This window comes from Oryctolagus cuniculus, chromosome 10 (assembly GCF_051225735.1).
Source record: "Oryctolagus cuniculus isolate XC-2025 breed Fujian yellow rabbit chromosome 10, ASM5122573v1, whole genome shotgun sequence".
NCBI lineage: Eukaryota > Metazoa > Chordata > Mammalia > Lagomorpha > Leporidae > Oryctolagus > Oryctolagus cuniculus.
The window spans coordinates 123,428,274-123,447,514 of record NC_142876.1 but is presented as its reverse complement, the minus strand read 5'-3'; the positions used below and the strand labels follow the sequence as shown (position 1 = coordinate 123,447,514).

General features: G+C 54.9%; 1 protein-coding gene across 5 annotated transcripts in view; it reads right to left on the bottom strand.

Moving 5' to 3' along the window:
- Positions 1-19,241, bottom strand: part of SUMF1 (sulfatase modifying factor 1) — an 89,158-nt gene that overhangs the window by 35,524 nt on the left and 34,393 nt on the right. For all 5 annotated transcript variants that reach the window (XM_051831916.3, XM_051831915.3, XM_051831917.3 and 2 more), the window contains exons 4-7: positions 15,656-15,738; positions 13,016-13,138; positions 12,101-12,215; positions 9,735-9,848 (exon numbers count right to left, since the gene is read on the bottom strand). In XM_051831916.3, the coding sequence (XP_051687876.2) occupies positions 9,735-9,848; positions 12,101-12,215; positions 13,016-13,138; positions 15,656-15,738 (435 nt within the window). The remainder of the gene's footprint in view (positions 1-9,734; positions 9,849-12,100; positions 12,216-13,015; positions 13,139-15,655; positions 15,739-19,241) is intronic.

The following is a 19,241-nucleotide window of genomic DNA, read 5'->3' as shown; positions in this document are numbered from 1 at the left end:
AGGCCAGGGGCCACGCCTGCAGGGTTCCCAGAACCCAGCACACGGAGCTGGCATTCAGCCAATCAACCTGCTAAACGGATCAAGGTGAATGTTTATGTGAAAATTACACATTTCGATACGCATACAGTCACACCCGGGTACTTCAAAAAGGTAGAAAACAGAAGTGTTTGTTTTGGTGCAAAATATTTTGAAATTCATCCATACTTGCATCACAGTATGATTTTACCATGAACTTTCCTAAGAGCTTTGTATATATGATTTCAAAAATGTCTACACCAACATAAACTTATCTTTGTTTAATAAATTATTTTTCTGAAACTTTTATTCATTCATTGGAGACAGAGCGAGAGGCACACACACAGACAGAGAGTAAGCTCACTCATTCTGGCTCACCTCCGAAATGCTCACAACAGCCAGGGCCAGGCTGGGCCAAAGACAGAAGCCAGGAGCTCTGTCCAGGTCTCCCACCTGGGTGGCGGAGGCCCAGTCCCTGAGCCATCACCTCTGCCTCCCAGGGCTGTACTAGCTGGAAACAGCAGCCAGAGCCGGAACCGGAGGCAGGCACGCCAACATGCAGCTCGGGCACCTTAATCAGCAGCTAAGCACCCATTCCAAAATGTACCTTTTAATTCCATTTTTCCGCAAACTTTTCAAGTTCCCTCATACTATAAATGTGTTCACATGAAGAAAAAAAAAAAAAAAAAAAAACACAGCCGACCCTGTACAAGAAAGAAAAACCCAGTAAGTTAGCTGTCCTGTCTTCACCTGTCAGTGACAGTGTCAGCTCTGGATTCTTCAGGGGGAACACGCTGGGGCAGGAGGCACCACAGGTGATCCAGCAATTCCTGCACCATTCGCTAACCAGGTAGATGCCACAGGCAAAAACCGACCCCTCAAGGCAACGATTTTTAAGAATAATCTAATGGAGACAAGAGATTAAGAAGGTAAGAACAAGAAGCTAATTAAAAATCCCAAGATACTGAAAACTACAGGCATAATTAGCTCCCTGCCTTCTCGCTGCCTTTATAAGAAACCTCTGCGTGACACAGCAATTCGCATCTCTCAAATTATCTTTCACATTTACAACACTGTTTGAAATTTCTCATCTAACGTATGTGGTCTCTGATAAAATTTTACAACAGGGAAGCAAGCAGCCCTCCGTGTTTTGTGTGCAAAAGGACACCGAGCGTCCAGCAAACACCTGGATATGAGGATGCACGGATTCATTCTCGACTGCAAACCCTGCCCTAAACTCCACTCCACAAACCATCCTAAGAAATGGGACTGAGACCACCATCTCCCTTCATACTGTCAGGAATATTCTGCAGATATGAGCGAGAAATGGAGAGGGAAGGACAGGGAGGGAGGGAGGGAGACAGGAGGGAGAGAGGGAGGGCAGGGGAGGGAGTGCTGAGCGCCTCAGAGGGAGAGGAGCCTATGATAGATGCAAAGACACACACCGGCTTCACTGCCCCACGGCCGCTGCCCCGGGAAGCCTGGGGTGAAGGCAGGAGACACACAGACCGGGCTGAGCCACCTCCGCACCCAAACCTGATCCACACTATTAGTCTATAAACCACGCGTGGAGAAGGCCCAGGGACCACTCTCCAAGAATAATGAGACCGTGCTTCTCCTTCCCTGGGGTTCAGGGCTGGTGTGGGGAAATGGCCTATCACTGAGTGCTAGGTGGGGACACTGGGAAGACAGGAACTGTTTTCTGGGTCAGAACTCACACACATGTGACCTCTGCCAACGGCTGAGTGACTGTGGTGAGAACTCACACACGGGTGACCTGTGCTGATGGCCTAGAATGACTGTGGGTCAGATACACACATGTGTGACCCGTGCCAATGACCTAGAATGACCGTGGGTCAGAATGCACACATGTGTGACCCGTGTTGATGGCCTAGAATGACCGTGGGTTAGAATGCACACACGGGTGACCCGTGCCGATGGCTTAGAATGACCATGGGTCAGAATACACACATGTCTGACCCATGCCGATGACCTAGAATGACCATGGGCCAGATACACACACGTGTGACCTGTGCTGCCTCCAGTGATCCTCCACACAGAGAGGCCACGGTTCACACTGGGTCCTGCTCTTTTTGGTCAGGCAGAGTCAACAGTTATTAGCATGAGGAAATCTGAAGGAATTACTATCGCAAAGAAGAAACAAGCAGCAATTACATCCTCTTCCAAAAAGTGAGAAGAACAAGCAGTCACTCTTTGGAAGCCAGAAGCATGTGTTTGGAAACACATCTGTGGATCCGTGTCTCCTGGCCACATCCGTGGATCCGCGACTCCTGGCCACATCCGTGGATCTGTGTCTCCGGGACACATCTGTGGATCCGCGTCTCCAGGCCACATCCGTGGATCCGTGTCTCTGGGACACATCTGTGGATCCGCGACTCCTGGCCACATCTGTGGATCTATGTCTCCGGGACACATCTGTGGATCTGTGTCTCCGGGCCACATCCGTGGATCCGTGTCTCTGGGACACATCTGTGGATCCGCGACTCCTGGCCACATCTGTGGATCTGTGTCTCCGGGACATATCTGTGGATCTGTGTCTCCGGGCCACATCCGTGGATCCGTGTCTCTGGGACACATCTGTGGATCCGCGACTCCTGGCCACATCTGTGGATCTGTGTCTCCGGGACATATCTGTGGATCTGTGTCTCCGGGCCACATCCGTGGATCCGTGTCTCTGGGACACATCTGTGGATCCGCGACTCCTGGCCACATCTGTGGATCTATGTCTCCGGGACACATCCGTGGATCCGCGTCTCCAGGCCACATCCGTGGATCCATGTCTCCAGGACACATCTGTGGATCCGTGACTCCTGGCCACATCCGTGGATCCGTGTCTCCGGGACATATCTGTGGATCTGTGTCTCCGGGCCACATCCGTGGATCCGTGTCTCTGGGACACATCTGTGGATCCGCGACTCCTGGCCACATCTGTGGATCTGTGTCTCCGGGACATATCTGTGGATCTGTGTCTCCAGGCGACATCCATGGATCCACGTCTCTGGGACACATCCGTGGATCAGTGTCTCCGGGCCACATCCATGGGTCCGTGTCTCCAGGCCACATCTGTGGATCTGCGTCTCTGGGCCACACCCGTGGATCCGTGTCTCCGGGCCACATCCGTGGATCCGTGTCTCCGGGCCACATCCATGGATCCGTGTCTCCTGGACACATCTGTGGATCCGCGTCTCCTGGCCACTTCCATGGATCCGTGTCTCCGGGACACATTTGCGGGATCCATGTCTCTGGGCCGCACGTGTCCCAGCTGACTTCTGCTTCCTCACAGGTCTTTGTGCTGTTTCTAAGAACCACAGGTAAGCGGCAGTGTGCTAGTATCAGCACTGCCTCAAAGACGAGAACAAAGGTGTTTTCTGAACAGTCCAGCGAGGCTGACATTCATCAGACCCTGCCTTCCTGTGGCCACTTACCACGCACAACTGCAGCCATGCTAATTATCACAGGACCCTCACTAACACCCTCGTGCCTTTGCCATTCTGACTGCGAGGTCACCCCCCATCAGGTTGCTGCATTCACGCCCCTGGGAGATCCTCATGGAAAACACCAGCGAAGGCACAGGGCTGGGCCGAGAAGCCCAGGGACGCACAGAGCTCCCCGGGCTCCGGGCTAACGGATGAAGCTGCTGTGGCAGACTCCACGGAGATGGGTCAGGAGACCGAGGGTGGCCTCCTGCTGTGGACAGCAGCCTGGTGCTTGTATCACACATGGAGACACACGTGGGCAGGCAGGGAGGAGCAATCACGAGTGGCGGCTAGGAGACCCACAGGAGTGAGGCAAGGACAGCCCCATGTCCAAACACGCAGCAGCCAAGACCCACCCAAGGCTGGCACCTGCTCACAAACCAAGAACAGGCATGTCCCCAGGGTGGCCTCCTGTGCCACGTGCAGGTGGACAAGGGCTCAGCAGGTGCTCCCTGGAAACCTGCCAAGTCTAAACTGAACACACAGAGGTCAGCGGGAAGGGCAGCGCCTCCCAGGTCCACTCTCCAGGTGTCTGGAGCCACACCATCTGCCGTACAGTCCAACTCCACAGAACAGAACCCGGCAAGTAGCATGGATTTGCTCTGAGGAGAATCGTGCTGGGACGCTCTCTGTCCCTGCTGGACTCTGAGTGGCCAGGACGCAGGAGGTCCTCCAGTGAGGACGCCTGGGGACCTGCTCATGTTCCTGATGAACCCTGCTGGTGTGAGCACATGATGCTCCCATCAGGTGGCCAACGTGAAGCATAAACAAGAAGAGCAAAACCACACTGTACATAAAAAGTATTATATATATACACATAAAGTATTTTCACATGCACTGACAAACTTCACAACATTTTCATCACTGCCCCCATCTGTTGATAAGGAAATATTCTAAATATAGAGCTATTCCTTAAATGTTAAGTGCAATCCCAGTTATTTTGGCTACTTACAAAACTAGCATTCTTACAAAACTAGCATCTCCCAAGAGGGGAGAACTGCCTAGGAGCAGTGGTGTGCTCTCTGCGAGTGGAGGACAAGCGAGGCCCCACGTGGCTTCCCCACCAGGGCTCAGTAGGCGGGCCTGGGTCCTGACAGTGAGCACAGGGTATGGGAGCTCGGGAGCTTTTACAAGATTAATAGAAGTTTTTACTGAGAGCACCATGTGCTGCCATGGTTAATGTGGGTGTTCGCGTTAGGTACACAAAAAGGAAAAACACAAACCACATTTTTAAAAAGTACTACTTGGGGCCAGCACTGTGGCATAGTGGGTAATGCCGCCACCTGCAATGCTGGCATCCCGTAAGGGCACCAGTTCAAGTCCTGGCTGCTCCACTTCTGATCAAGCTCCCTGCTAATGTACTTAAGAAAGCAACAGAAGATGGCCCAAGTGCTTGGACCCCTGCACCCATGTGGGGGACCAGATGAGGCTCCTGCCTCCTGGCTTCGGCCTGGCCCAGACCCAGCTGTTGCAGTCATTTGGGGAGTAAATCAACACATGGAGGATATTTCTCTGTCTGTCTGTCTGTCTCTCTCTCTCTCTCTAACTCTGCCTTTCAAATAAATAAATATTTTTTTAGAAATACTATTTGGTGGGGCCAGCACTGTGGTGCAGCAGGTAAAGACACCATCTGCTCTGGCCATTGCAGCCAGTTGGGGAGTGAACCAGTGGATGGAAGACCCCTCTCTCTGCCTCTCCTTCTCTCTCTGTGAAATTCCGACTTTCAAATACATTTTTAAAAATCTTTTTAAGGCCGGCGCCACGGCTCACTAGGCTAATCCTCTACCTTGCGGCACCGGCACACCAGGTTCTAGTTCCGGTCAGGGTGCCGGATTCTATCCCGGTTGCCCCTCTTCCAGGCCAGCTCTCTGCTGTGGCCAGGGAGTGCAGTGGAGGATGGCCCAAGTCCTTGGGCCCTGCACCCCATGGGAGACCAGGATAAGTACCTGGCTCCTGCCATCGGATCATTGTGGTGCGCCGGCCGCAGCGCACCGGCCAGGGCGGCCATTGGAGGGTGAACCAACGGCAAAGGAAGACCTTTCTCTGTCTCTCTCTCTCACTGTCCACTCTGCCTGTCAAAAAAAAAAAATCTTTTTAAAAAATACTAGTCGGTTAAAACACAGCATAGCACTGAGCACACCTTGAACTGTGAGTGAAAAGGGGTGAGTGACGCCCTCTCAATGAGGGTGAAGAGAGGCCCTTGCAAGGGACACACATGGAGCTAACCCCAAACCAACTGAGCTTCAGGCAGCCCAAACACCTCTTCTTCTCTCAAGACCCTGGAGCTTCCCAGTGAAATCGGAATCATGACTAACCTGCACTGCCTCATGCCCCTGAAGGGAAAAAGCCACTTTCTAAGCAGCTTTGTCCTCGGGGTGCTGACTTCTGCCAAGCGCGCCAAAGAAGCCTTCCAAGTATTTGTCCTGAAGAGTTAGTCTTGGAGGCAGCATAGTAGGAGACGCTGACGAGGCCGGTTCCTGAGCCGAAACGCTGAATAGTCACTTGGACGCTCTGGCTCAGAACATTCCCTGAAAATGTCTGCTTCCAACCAGCACTTGGTTCTAAAACACCTGGGGTTTGGACAGGGATCTAATTTGAATTCTAGGTAGCTGGAGCCGGCATTACCAGAGGATCAGTGATCACACCAGCACCAGCCTCCTGCTACACACTCGAGCTTCACAGGCCGTTAGGGAAGCAAGGCAGAGCAACTGAAGCCTGGAAGAGGCGGAGGGCTTGGCCGGCCAGGGTGAGAACAGCCCCAGTGTGAAGAACGGAAGGGCTCACAGCCCAGGGAGCACGGCTGCCCGGGAGGGGAAGGCACCCTCTCCACAGCTCTGCCGCTGCCCAGTGGGCGAGAGCGAGGCTGTGGCTGCACAGAGCTTCCCACAGACCCCGGGTGGAACTCAGCAAACGCAGACCTGGCAGTCCAGACCCTTCAGGAGAGCAGCCATGGAACACCCCGGAGCTTTGGTGAACATCCCAACAGCTACGCTCAGAGTGAAGGAGACAGCCCTCAGGACTGCAGCTTCGGCTTGTCTCAGTTCCTGAAAGAATGAAGCTAACCCGAGGCAGAAGAACCCGGAAGCAGAGGTAACTCTGCCGAGGGGGTGATCAGACTATCCAAAGCTCAGACAACCGCTACAACTTCTCACACACTGTGGCTGGCGCTCAATCAAAAACAACCAAGCATGTGAGCAGACACCGTGTGACCAAAAGCCAGGAATGCCAACAGAAGGAGCCAGGCATGACCACCCAACATGAGAGGTGTCACATGCAGGCTACATGTAAGACACGCTGGCTCAAAACCACCGTGAAATGGTGCTGCACACAGAGCAGCGCAACGAAAAATACTGCTAATACCAAGTGCTGACGCAAAGAGTAGCAAAGAAAACACAGGAGCTGTATACCATCTCATAACTAAATGTAAACATCTCATAACTAAATGTTTAAAGAAGAAGAAAGAGGTTTGGCAGAGAGAGATCGGCAAGAGCTACGTCATTTTCATAGGCCCATCCAAGAGTTCACTCCTCCTCCTTCAGACAAGCAGCCTTTAAGGCCTCTAAACGGGAGAGCGGCGACACAAGAGCTGCCCGGTCCACGGTGGTCTGGCAGGGAGGCCGAGGAGGGACCAAGATGAAAGGTGACGGCAGCATTCGCTGGAAACGAAGACCACATGTAAGCCCCTGAACCCAGCTGTCCAGGGGTTTGCAGCGGACTTTCTAAAAGTGTTGACTTTTGGGGCTGGCGCTGTGGCGTAGCGGGCAAAGCCGCCACTTGCAGTGCCGGCATCCCACATGGGCACTGGTTCTAGTCCTGGCTGCTTCTCTTCCAATCCAGCTCTCTGCTATGGTCTGGGAAAGCAGTACAAGATAGTCCAAGCCCTTGGGCCCCTGCACCCACATGGGAGACTGGGAAGAAACTCCTGGCTCCTGGCTTCGGATTGGCGCAGCTCTGGCCATTGCAGCCAGCTGGGGAGTGAACCAGCAGATAGAAGACCTCTCTCTCTCTCTCTCTCTCTCTCTCTCTGCCTCTCCCTCTCTGTGTAACTCTTTCAAAAAATAAATAATCTTTTTTAAAAAAAATGTTGACTTTTATCCTTATCAAATCACATAGCAAATGAGGCCACTGTGACAAAAATACCCCAAAAATGGGAACCATCCCATGAGAGCCGGGGCTGGTACAGAGCCTGGGAGTGGTCAAAGGAAAAATGCAAATATTCCAAGCGGGAAAGGTACAGGCAGTCGGCTGTACTCTGAGGCTCGGTGGGCCCTCACCATGAGCCCAAGCACTGGAGCTCCCGCTACCCCCTTGCACGTGGGCAGACGGTTCAGCCTGACTGTGCCACAGACGCCGAGGCGTGTCCTGCCCGTAGATAACAGCAAGCCGAGCACAGACCACCAAGAGCCCCGCGGCGCCAGGCCCACTCTGGGGAGACCGAAGACCTGCTGCACACCTTGGCCTTCTCACCACAGGTTTCTTGGGTGAAGATGAAAAAGCCAAGTCTCGTCTGCAGGTCCCACCTGAGCAGTCTGCGTGTTAATGGTGCCAAGGAAACTGCACACAGCCCACAGCGACGTACCCCACACTCTGAACCCAGCCTGAGGCACAGAGCCCCATGGTGCCGGCAGGGACTCCCAGCCGTTTAAGCCTCTGTTGAGAAGAGACTGGGAATCTCTCCACCACTGCCCTTCATGCATTTCAAGAGCTTAGGGTCCAAAATCAAGCAGATCAGGTTCCCGGTCTGGCCAGTCCAGGGGGAAACACACATTCCTGGTTGCGAAGACCCAGTTTCCGGGAAATGGGATTCTTACGGGACCCTTCCCCAAGTCTGTTCACACAACCGGAAATACGCAGGCAATATTCTTCTAAAGGAAGCACTTCTACACACGTGCCCACTGCAGTGTCCCAGTTCCCACTATTCCACTAGCAGAGTCGGCTCTAGCGGCAGGGGAGTATATGGTGCGCTTCAAAAAGTTCATGAAAAATGGCATGGAAAGGTAGGTAAATTTTGCTGCAAAAAAAAAAAAAAAATTTGAAATCCACACACATGATGGCTCTTCAAAAGGTTCATGAGAAATGCACATTATGATAAAACTGTGCATGGACTTCCAAATTTTTTGTACCAAAACAAACTTCTTTTACTTCCATTTTCCCATGAAGCTTTTTAAGTACCCATCAAATGCGGGGAGCATGCAGCTTTCTTCACGTACGAGAATACAGAAAACTCGGACAGCTCAGGGGGGCTTCTGCCCCAAGATGAACAGTAAGAGGAGGCACAGGAAACAACTACTGAGTAAGCCACCTTCCTGACTCAGTGTCGACCCAGAAACCAGCCTCTCTTGTTTTCTCCGAATAATAGCACAGAACCAAAATGTCAGCCCTTCAGAATTCAAGCAGCCAGCTGCAGTGGCACCACCACGGGGCAGATTGAAGAGTTAATAAAACACTGATGAGTTCTGCAGTTATTTTTACATCACACTTTGATCAGAGTTGTGAAACTGGAAAGAATTTCAAGTCGAAGGCAGATATCACCCTCACAGAGAAACGCTCACACTTTCACACCACGCTCCAAGGTGGAAGTAAGAAACTAGTACTTGCTGGGGCAGGTGCTGTGGTGTAGCGGGTAAAGCCCTGCCTGCACTGCACGCGTCCCATATGGGCGCCAGTTCAAGACCAGGCGGCTCCACTGCCTAGCTAGCTCTCTGCTATGACCTGGGAAAGCAGTAGAAGATGGCCCAGGTCCTTGGGCCCCTGCATCCACATGGGAGACCTGGAAGAAGCGCCTGGCTCCTGGCTTCAGCTCGGCGCAGCTACAGCCATTTGGAGATGGAAGCCTAACTCTCTCTCTCTCTCTCTCTCTCTCTCTTTCTCTCTCTCTTCCTGCCTCTCTCTAACTCTGCCTTTCAAATAAAATAGATAAATTTAAAAAGAGAGAAAGAGAAAGAGAGAGAGAGAGAGAGAGAGAGAGAGAGAGAAAGAGAGAAAGAGAGAAAGAGAGAAAGAGAGAAAGAGAGAAAGAAAGAAAGAAAGAAAGAAAGAAAGAAAGAAAGAAAGCAAGCAAGCAAGCAAGCAAGCAAGCACGCACGCACTTGCCAGGAAATTCTGGTTACTTTTCAAAGCACGTAAAGACCCTCAGAAACTCGGGAAATCCTCCCAGCACAGGGCCCTGAGCACAGATGCCACCACTCCAAGGGACATGCTCTGAGAACAACCGACACTCACTGGGTTCAGCGTTTCTTCAACAGAGTGGTGACGGGTCCACCAGTCTGAGGTCCACTCCCAGGCGTTGCCCACCATGTTGTACAAGCCGTAGCCATTGGGAGGAAAGGCATCGACCTAAAGACAAAGAAAGGGAAACACTGTGGAACACTCGCCATGATTAGAAAGCCAGGGTCTGCGGAACTAATTCCAGCCCACGAGTATTCACTTACATTCCAGCGGTCAAAAGCGGCCAGTGTGAAAACAAAGAAGGAGAGTGAGACCTCAAAGGAGTTTAGAGACGTACGAAGAGTTCATAGAAATGGTATGGAGAGTGAAATTCTTCCTTAAAGAGGTGATCATAAATTCTATCTGTTTGACAGTGGGCGTCGGTGGGGGATCAGAGGTGAAATTCAGACTATCAAAGTCACTGACAGGAACATCACAGGGGACCAGTGTGAGTCGTGTCACCTGAACTCAGCTTGGCCAGCCTCCAGGCCCTCTCCACCACCCCGCCAACTCACCGGCTCATCTTTAAGCACACCACTCCCATCCAAGCACTGCGGAGATGGTTTCTAACAGAAAGAGGTAAATCTCTGACCAAGTCTTTATAGAACAGACAGTCTGAGCCTTGGCCCAGAAGCCACAGGGAAACCATACACAACCTTCCGGAATGACCATCCATACTCCTAAGGCAGGTCAGATGGCACCACAAAACATGGCCCCAGACATGGAGCCAGGGTGGGGTGCAGGTATCAAACTGAAGGAGAGAGCAAAAAAAACCTCTACTGAACAATTCAAAGGTACTTCAAAAATTTTGTGGGAAATGGAATTGAAAGACCAAAAGACAAGTTTATGTTGGTGCAAAGAAATGTGGGAACGCAGGCATAGTTTCTTATTGATAGTTTCCCATGAACATTCTGAAGCCCCTCATAGAGAACCGCTTTACTCGTGACTTAGAATGTTAAAATTTTATTTATTTATTTTTATTCTGTCTGAAAGGCAGAGAGACAGAGGGAAGAGGGCTCTTCCATTTGCCAGTTCACTCCCCAAATGCCTGCAGCAGCAGGAGCCCAGATACTTGGGCTGAAGCCACAGCGCAGAACCCAACCCAAGTCCCCCCTGTGGGCTCCAAGAGCCCGAGTACTTGGGCCATCATCTTCTGCCTTCCAGGATGCACTGGCAGGAAGCTGGATGGGAAGTGGAGCAGCCAGGCCTCCAACTGGCTCTCTGACATGGCATAAAGGCAACCTAGGCAGTGTCTTAACAGCTGCACCCAACACCTGCCCCCACCACCATTTTAAATTAAAAAAAAAAAAAAAAAAAAAAACTCAAACATAGTGGAAAATTTCTTTCTTTATGTTATGGCTAAAAAGAAAAAGCAAGCTATCCTTGGGTTTCTTTACTTGAAATTCATACTTTTTCCACGCTCATGAAGCGGGGCTGAGGAATGAATCCACCACGGCTCATCTCTGGGGGCTTCTGCGGGTTGCCCATCCACTGCAAACAAGGCAGAGCCACGCTTTGGGCAGCTCAGAGCGTTCAGTCCACGCTGCGGAGCTTCTCTGAATAGATCTTCACCTAGACAACCAAGTCTGATTCATGATTAGTGTTCGGTGTGTGCAACAGTGGGCGAAGTCCAGGGGAGGCAACACATCAATGAGCAAGTGAATGATGCGTGAAGATGCCGGTCAAGATGCCCACGCCCTTGAGGCCAGTGCTGTGGCATAGCAAGTGAAGCCGCTGCCTGCAGCGCCGGCATCCCATATGGGCACCAGTTCAAGTCCTGGCTGCTCCACTTCCAATCCGGCTCTCTGCTGTGGCCTGGGAAAGCAGAAGACAGCCCAAATCCTTGGGTCCCTGCACCTGTGTGGGAGACCCAGAGGAAGCCCCTGGCTCCTGGCTTCAGACAGGTGCATCTTTGGCCACTGCGGCCATCTGGGTAGTGAACCAGCGGCTGAAAGACCTTTCTCTCACTCTTTCTGCCTCTGCCTCTCTGTTGCTCTGCCTTTCAAATAAAAAAATAAAAAGATACCCACACCCCACACCCCACACCAGAGTACGTGGGTTCCATTCCCAGATTCAGCTCCTGGCTCTAGCTTCTGATCACATGAGGCTTTGGGAGGCAGCAGGCGATGGCTCAAGGAGTTTGTCCCTACCACCCACATAGGAGACCTGGGGTCAGTTCCCAACTCTGGCTTTGGCCCAGCCCAGCCTGGCCCAGGCTGTTGCAGGCACTTGGTGAGTGCACTGGTAACCAGGAGCATGTTCTGTGTGTGTGTGTGTGTGTGTGTGTCTGCCTCAAAACTAAATGTAAAAGAAAAAGGGAAAAGAAAGAGATTGGCGCCTTTGCCCCACCTCCCCCCCAGGCTCAGGTGCCCCACACTCACGGGCGCGGTCCCCCGGAAGCCGTCCTCGCCGGTGTTGGTCACAGGAAAGTCGCCCTGCCACAGGTTGGCGTAGTGCTGGCCTCGGGGCTGCAGCTTGTTGCCCCAGGGGAAGAGTCTGGTGGGAGAGACAGAGGCACCCGCCCGCCAAGCGCGAGTGAGAGGAGGAGCCAGAGCACAGCTCGGCGCCCACTCGTCCTGCCAGAGCCATCTACAAATCAGTAGCTACAGCTTTCAGGGCGGACCCGGAAATCTCCCAGTCACGGCCCACGTCACACCACCTCAGTCTCCCCGAGTACTCGGCAGCACTGAAGTCACTGTGTGGCTACAGGCAGGACACAGAGGAGGCTGAGGGTGGACGCGGCTCTGGACGCGGTGGTGGTGTGGCGACCAGGCACCACCACAGCACACTCGTATGCAGCTGGACTATCTGAAGGAGCTTTTCCTAGAGGATGAGCCCACATGTGGGTCTCTCCCTCAGGGATCTTGAGCGGAGAAATACAAGTGCTTCAGAAGACAGCAAAATAAGACAATGTGGAAAGCCAGGTGCCTCCACACTGGGAGGAGCGCCACGGAACCAGGGCAGGCGTGGAACCGGGGCAGGCGCGGAACCAGGAGCAGGTGTGGAACCAGTGCAGGCATGGAACCGGGGGCAGGCATGGAACCAGCGCAGGCGCGGAACCGGGGGCAGGAGCAGAACCAGGGCAGGTGCGGAACCGCCACCACGTGCGCTGGACTACAGGAAGCCCAGCGGGCAGGTTATCGGGCTTTGCAGCTGCAGAGGGCCAGCAACCTGTTCACCAGCATCTCCTCCTGAGTGGCCTCACAGGAACTCCGGCAAGGCCGGAGCTGTGGTTCTCGTCAGCCTCCCAACTAAAACGAGCTCTGGGGTCAGGCGAGGTGAGACTCCCCAAGTACCTGTTCTGCAGACCGCCACGACAACTGTATTCCCACTCAGCTTCTGTGGGCAGCCGCTTCCCCGCCCACGTGCAGTAGGCAACTGCGTCGTTCCAAGAGACGTGGAGTACGGGATGGTGCGGCCTAGGCAAGGGGCAGAGCACAGGTGGGAGTGGACCCGCTGGACAAGCAAGGCCCAGCCCCAACAGGTGGGAGTGGACCCACTGGACAGGCAAGGCCCAGCCTTGGCAGGTGGGAGTGGACCTGCTGGACAGGCAAGGCCCAGTCTCAGCAGGTGGGAGTGGACGCACTGCACAGGCACAGGCCCAGCCCCGGCAGGTGGGAGTGGACCCACTGGACAGGCAAGGCCCAGTCTCGGCAGGTGGGAGTAGACCCGCTAGACAGGCAAGGCCCAGTCTCGGCAGGTGGGAGTGGACCCGTTGGACAGGCAAGGCCCAGTCTCAGCAGGTGGGAGTGGACCCGTTGGACAGGCAAGGCCCAGTCTCAGCAGGTGGGAGTGGACCCACTGGACAGGCAAGGCCCAGCCTCAGCAGGTGGGAGTGGACCCACTGGACAGGCAAGGCCCAGCCTCAGCAGGTAGGAGTGGACCCACTGGACAGGCAAGGTCCAGTCTCAGCAGGTGGGAGTGGACCCACTGCACAGGCAAGGCCCAGTCTCAGCAGGTGGGAGTGGACCCACTGCACAGGCACAGGCCCAGCCTCCACAGGTGGGAGTGGACCCACTGGACAGGCAAGGCCCATCCTCAGCAGGTGGGAGTAGACCCGCTGGACAGGCTAGGCCCAGTCTCAGCAGGTGGGAGTGGACCCACTGGACAGGCAAGGCCCAGCCTCGGCAGGTGGGAGTGGACCCACTGGACAGGCAAGGCCCAGCCTCAGCAGGTGGGAGTAGACCCGCTGGACAGGCTAGGCCCAGTCTCAGCAGGTGGGAGTGGACCCACTGGACAGGCAAGGCCCAGCCTCAGCAGGTGGGAGTGGACCCATTGGACAGGCTAGGCCCAGTCTCAGCAGGTGGGAGTGGACCCACTGGACAGGCAAGGCCCAGCCTCAGCAGGTGGGAGTGGACCCGCTGGACAGGCAAGGCCCAGCCTCGGCGGCCGCCCTCAACTCAGGGCATAAACCCCAGCCGCCCTGATCCTGAGCCCAGGCCCTGAATGCAAGCTCAGCCCGGCCACTTCGGTCACCACCAGGGGTTTCTGATGTCCAGACTCCACTCCCCCATGCATTGCAGTTCCTCTCGGACTCAAAGCACTGCTTCACCTCGCAGACTTGGTTCCCACAGAACCTCATTAGCGCGGTGGGTGGCGAGTCTGAGTTCTGAACAGCGCTGTCGGCGGAAGCATCCAGCCCCTTCAGGGTTCTGCAGGGCTGCAGGAGTTCCCTCAGGGTCCCCAGTGATCCCCACAGCAGAGCCATGAAAGCCCAGTCCCTGTGGCCATCCCAGCCCAACCTGGGGGCCCCCACTGCTGGCTGCGACGTCCCCTTCCCGGGGCCTGCCTGGTGGCCGTGTCTCCGCCCTCTGCCCAGTCTGGCTCCAGCACCCTCCTTGCAGGTCAGGGCCCTGACACTCCACGTGCCACTCTGTGCCTCGGCCCCATTTCACAGGATCCAGTCCTGGCAGCTGGCTTCCACCCCTGCCTGCCCACCTTCCCACGACAGATTGGCAGCCACGTCTGCCTCTCTTGAGCACATCTCGAGCCGGTCTTCCAGCTTCCTGGAGGCAGAGAGGGCTGGAGAAGGCTGCAAGAACTCTGAGGCCCAGGTGGCGCTGGCCGAACTCCCCAGACCTCTCTCCTGGTCCAGGCCTCACAACCCTCTGACCTGGCCACAGCTAGCCCACCAGGTCCCGCGTTTATTCTAAGGACCAGCAGGTGCCCCACAGTGTCCAGCACTGATGGAGGCACTCGCCCTGGAGCTGGACTCACAGTGTTTACGGCATGAATACATCACAGCCCCCATGGGGTCTTCCTTCCTGCCCTCGCTGCCTCCTCTCCCAGAGTTCAGGAAAGGAGACGCCCTCCTGAGGTGCCCGGGAACCCCATGCGTCCACCTCACAGCCTGTTTCCCCACCACGCTCTGAAAGGTTCCTGACCTCTGTCCAGAGATGACCCCGCGCACACCAGCTGCCAGATGGTGAGGGCGGTCACCAGGAATCTTGCTGAAAGCAGGTGAGGAGAGCGGCGTCCCACGCTGTCGGGGCCTAGCCCCCCGCCCTGAGTCTCTATTTCTGTACCACGTAGTAAGTTCCTGGCCTCCCTAGAGACTCACACCCCACGTGGCTTCAAGACACGTCAGGCCAGGACTGAAGGGTCCGGGGGTCCCACAGCGGGGCCAAGCTCCTGCAGTGGCCGACGGCAGGACGCAGCTGCTGGTCCTGAGGCAGACTCCTCCCTCCCAGGACATGGTAAACAGGCCTAGGGCGCTGTCCCAGGGCTGTCGCAGGCAGGAGGCCCGCAAGGTGCCACCCTCCTACAGGGAAGGCGCAGCATCTGGGTCACACAAAGCTTGCTTCCTGCCACGTCCCTATGCCACCCGTCACTAAGAGCGTGTCGCTCACGCCATACAGAGGAAGAGGACCAGGGACTTCTCGGCGCACGGGGATCTCTGTGGGACAGAAACCCACCACCGGAGGAAGCAGCCTCACCTGTGCCGGATGGTGGAGTCGGGCCCCTCTGGGTGTCTCCAGTCAGCGCCTTTCACAGGTAACCACCAGGGAGCAGCCGCAACCTCAGAGAGACAGGACAGGCCGGCGTTAGCCACGACCTCCGGAGGGAATCCCGTGCCTTGGTGCATGCACCCTTGGATCAACCCAGAAGAGGCAGGTGTCGACCATGACCAACTCCTCCTGGCCACAAGGACCCTAGGGAAGCCGCGCCTCAGTACATGCAGTACAAACCTCACTACGGGGCTGAGCTCACGTGTGCATCACCACTTCGCCAGAATCCCCAAAATGAGGACTCACACCTGAATGAATCTTTACTTAAAAAAGGCATATTCTTTCACTTCAGAAAGCACCCCTTAACCAAGTGAGTAGGAATTTAAGTGCTGTGCCCCACAAGAGCATCCCACAGGTGTACTGGGAGCCGGTGGTGAGGCCAACGAGCCCACGAGGGGCTGAGGGCCATCACGTGCGTTTTCCAAAGACTGGACTATGTTTTCCAGCCGTACCTGAGCCGTGGGGTCCTGAGCAATGTACTTGTCTGCCCCTCCCCCAAGTCCTTGCCTGGGAACAGCAGCAGCCCTACCTGTCTCGAAGACAGGGAAGGTCAATCCCATAAGACCAGGAAGTACTTGGCTCCTAATTTGCATTGTTAACCAAAATACCAGTAGCAAGTGCCTTGGCTTCCCAGAGGGTTGAGAACATAGGCCTTGGTGCCAGTCAAACAGACCTGAATCGTGGGCCTGGCAACAGATTTAATCTCCCCAGTCCTGTGACTTCATCGCCACATGGACACAGGAGCACAGCCTACATCTCAGGCCATTACCAGGACACAGCTCACGACCGTGCCCTCAGCAGTCAGCCAACAAAGCAGCAGGCAGGCAGAGACGAGAGCAGCCCTGGGACACAGCTCTGGGACAGTCACAGGGGAGCCACGGCAAATCGTCACCAGTGCCACCAACACAGCCTGAGCAATCTCCCCATGGAGCCAGCACAGACGCAGGGTCAGCCCCAAACGTGAGGCTCTTGTCCACCTGCGTCCTGACCGGCATGGTGAGCACAAGTGAAGGGGACTGCCCTGACCGCCCAGCGACCTGCAACACCACGCCCACTCTCTTCCGTCTGCCTTCGTCCCAACACCACCAAACCACTCACGGACGCCCAGTCACATTCCAATGGGAAAGACAAAACTTGTTCTGTTTCAGCAAAAAGGCCATAAACACTGCTCCTCCAGGTGATGGATTAGACAGTGCACAGGAGAACCAAGGTCTAGGCTTGCACCGCACCTGCGCCACAGCAAGAAGCCAGCCCAGGACACGTGCCGGCTGGGCTGCTCTGTGTTAAGGGGCCAACAAGAGGCCATTGATCCTCCAACAGAGAAGGCACAGGAAGCAGGGTCACCCACCCTGGGTCCTGGGGAGTCTCCAGGTTGCTTGGCCACCACCCCGTGATAAGTCCCACCCGTGCAAAAAGCACCACGTCCGTACTGAGAACCAGCACCAGAGGCTTCTAACTCTCAAATTAAAAAAAAAAAAAAAGGTAAATAAGACAAATATGGAGAAACATGGAGAAACAGTGGCCTCTGCTAACTCTGGGCAGCAGATATAGGAAGGTCGTTTTTTCCTGCAACCTTCAGTGTTCTGGAATAATTCAGTCCCAGCAATTTTTAAAACCTCGTGATTCATTCATTTATCCATCATGCTGCTGAGGGGCAGCAGGCATTCCCGGGCAGGGCCAGGGTGCACTACGCCCCCTCTGACGGCACACAGAGCCATCTCAGGCTTTGGGGGTGTGTACTTCCGCAGACCACACACCAAGGGGTGGAGACCAGGGTCACATGCACTGGTAGCCTCAGCAGACACAGGCTCAGTGGTCCACAAGCCCTGAGACCTCCCACCCTCCTGCCCTTCTGCCCCTTCTCACAGGGGACCCCACAGAGGGGGCTTAGGGATGGGAGACCCAGGGCAGCGGTTTTGGCAGCCTCAGGCCTCTCCCTTCCTGTCCTTCCCTTCAGGTCACCCAGCACCCTAGCAGGGCAGGCAACCTCCCAGAGGGGTTCCACAAGTCCCACAAACCCTCAGAGTAAACGGAAGGCAGGTGCTACATTGATAGTTTTTAAATGATCTATTTTTCCACATAATAGTGAATTCTTTCATGGCAAAAAATAAATGAGGAACAAAATATGAACGCAGTCACCTCATTTCATTCAGAAATGTCTGCAGAATTCGAATTGGTGGGTCCAGGCACCACCGCACACACATCCAGGCTACAGTGTCCGGTTCCTTCTCCTGCGTGCCACACTCCCCGCCTCTCCTCGCAGCCACCCCCTTTCCACTTCTCCAAGGACCTCTCCTTTCTCGACGTTCTCGGCCCACCCCAGCAACCCACCAAACTAACCAGCTTACGAGACGCCAGCCGCGGAGCTGCAGGACAGACACAGCCGCAGCAAGCAGAAACAACACACCAGCCATAGTGAGGGAGGGACCGCCAGACAGCACTGCCCTGGACAAAGGGCTGTGACCTGGTGTTCAAGTCCAAAACATGCCACAGAGTGGGAGGTGAAGACACGCTCTGACCTGGACGTGGGAACAGAACATGTTGTGTCATGAACACTACTACAGAACACATACGTGATTCTGTGCATATCAAACGTATGCAGAAGCATGTGTGCTGCCAGGGCAGGCACCTGGCTAGCAGTTAAGATGCCCATTAAGACACCCACACGCTGTGTGCAGCACCCACTCTGAGTCGTGCCCCCAACTTCCTGCTAACCCACACCCTGGGAGGCAGCGGTGACGGCCCAGCGACTTCGGGGTTCCTGCCATCCACACGGGAGACCTGGATTGAATTCCTGGCTCCTGGCTTCAGCCCTGGCCACTGTGGGCACTTGAGCAGTGAACCAGTGAATGGAGCCCCCTTCCACTCACTCCTCTCTGTCTCTGCCTCTCAAATAATAATAATAATAAAAAGAATGTGTTAGTATCAGGAGAAGGAAAAGGGAAGCCGTGTGGAAGAATGTGTGTACACTGAACAGGAATGAAAGATCAGGTTAGCGTGAGCACAGGCCCTGTAACGGGTGTTCTCCCCGCAGCCCTGCTGATGTTAGGCCAGAGGATTCAGTAACACAGACGCCTGTCTCATACACCACAGGACACTTAGCTGTGTCCCTGGCTTCTACGCCCCAGAAGTCGACTGCATGCTCCACGCCCACCCAAACCGGCACACAAAAGCGTCTCCAGACATTGCCGAATGTCCCCTGGCAGAAGCACAATGCAATAATCAGAACAGAAAATACCAGGGCATGCGCTGGCCTAGCAGTTCAGACCCCTGTGGCCCGACAGGGGGCCTGGGTTGGTGCCCCGCTCCAGCTGCCGACGTCAGCTTCCCGCTCATAAGGACTGGGAGGCGGCAGCAGTGGCACAGGGGCTGGTTCCCATCACTCACGTGGGAGACCTGGACTGGCTTCAGCCCCGGCCCAGCACCAGGCGTCTGGGCAGTAAACCAAGGAAATGAAGTGTGCTCTCATGCTCGCTCGCTCGCTCTCTCTCTCTACCTCTCTGCCTCTCAAAAT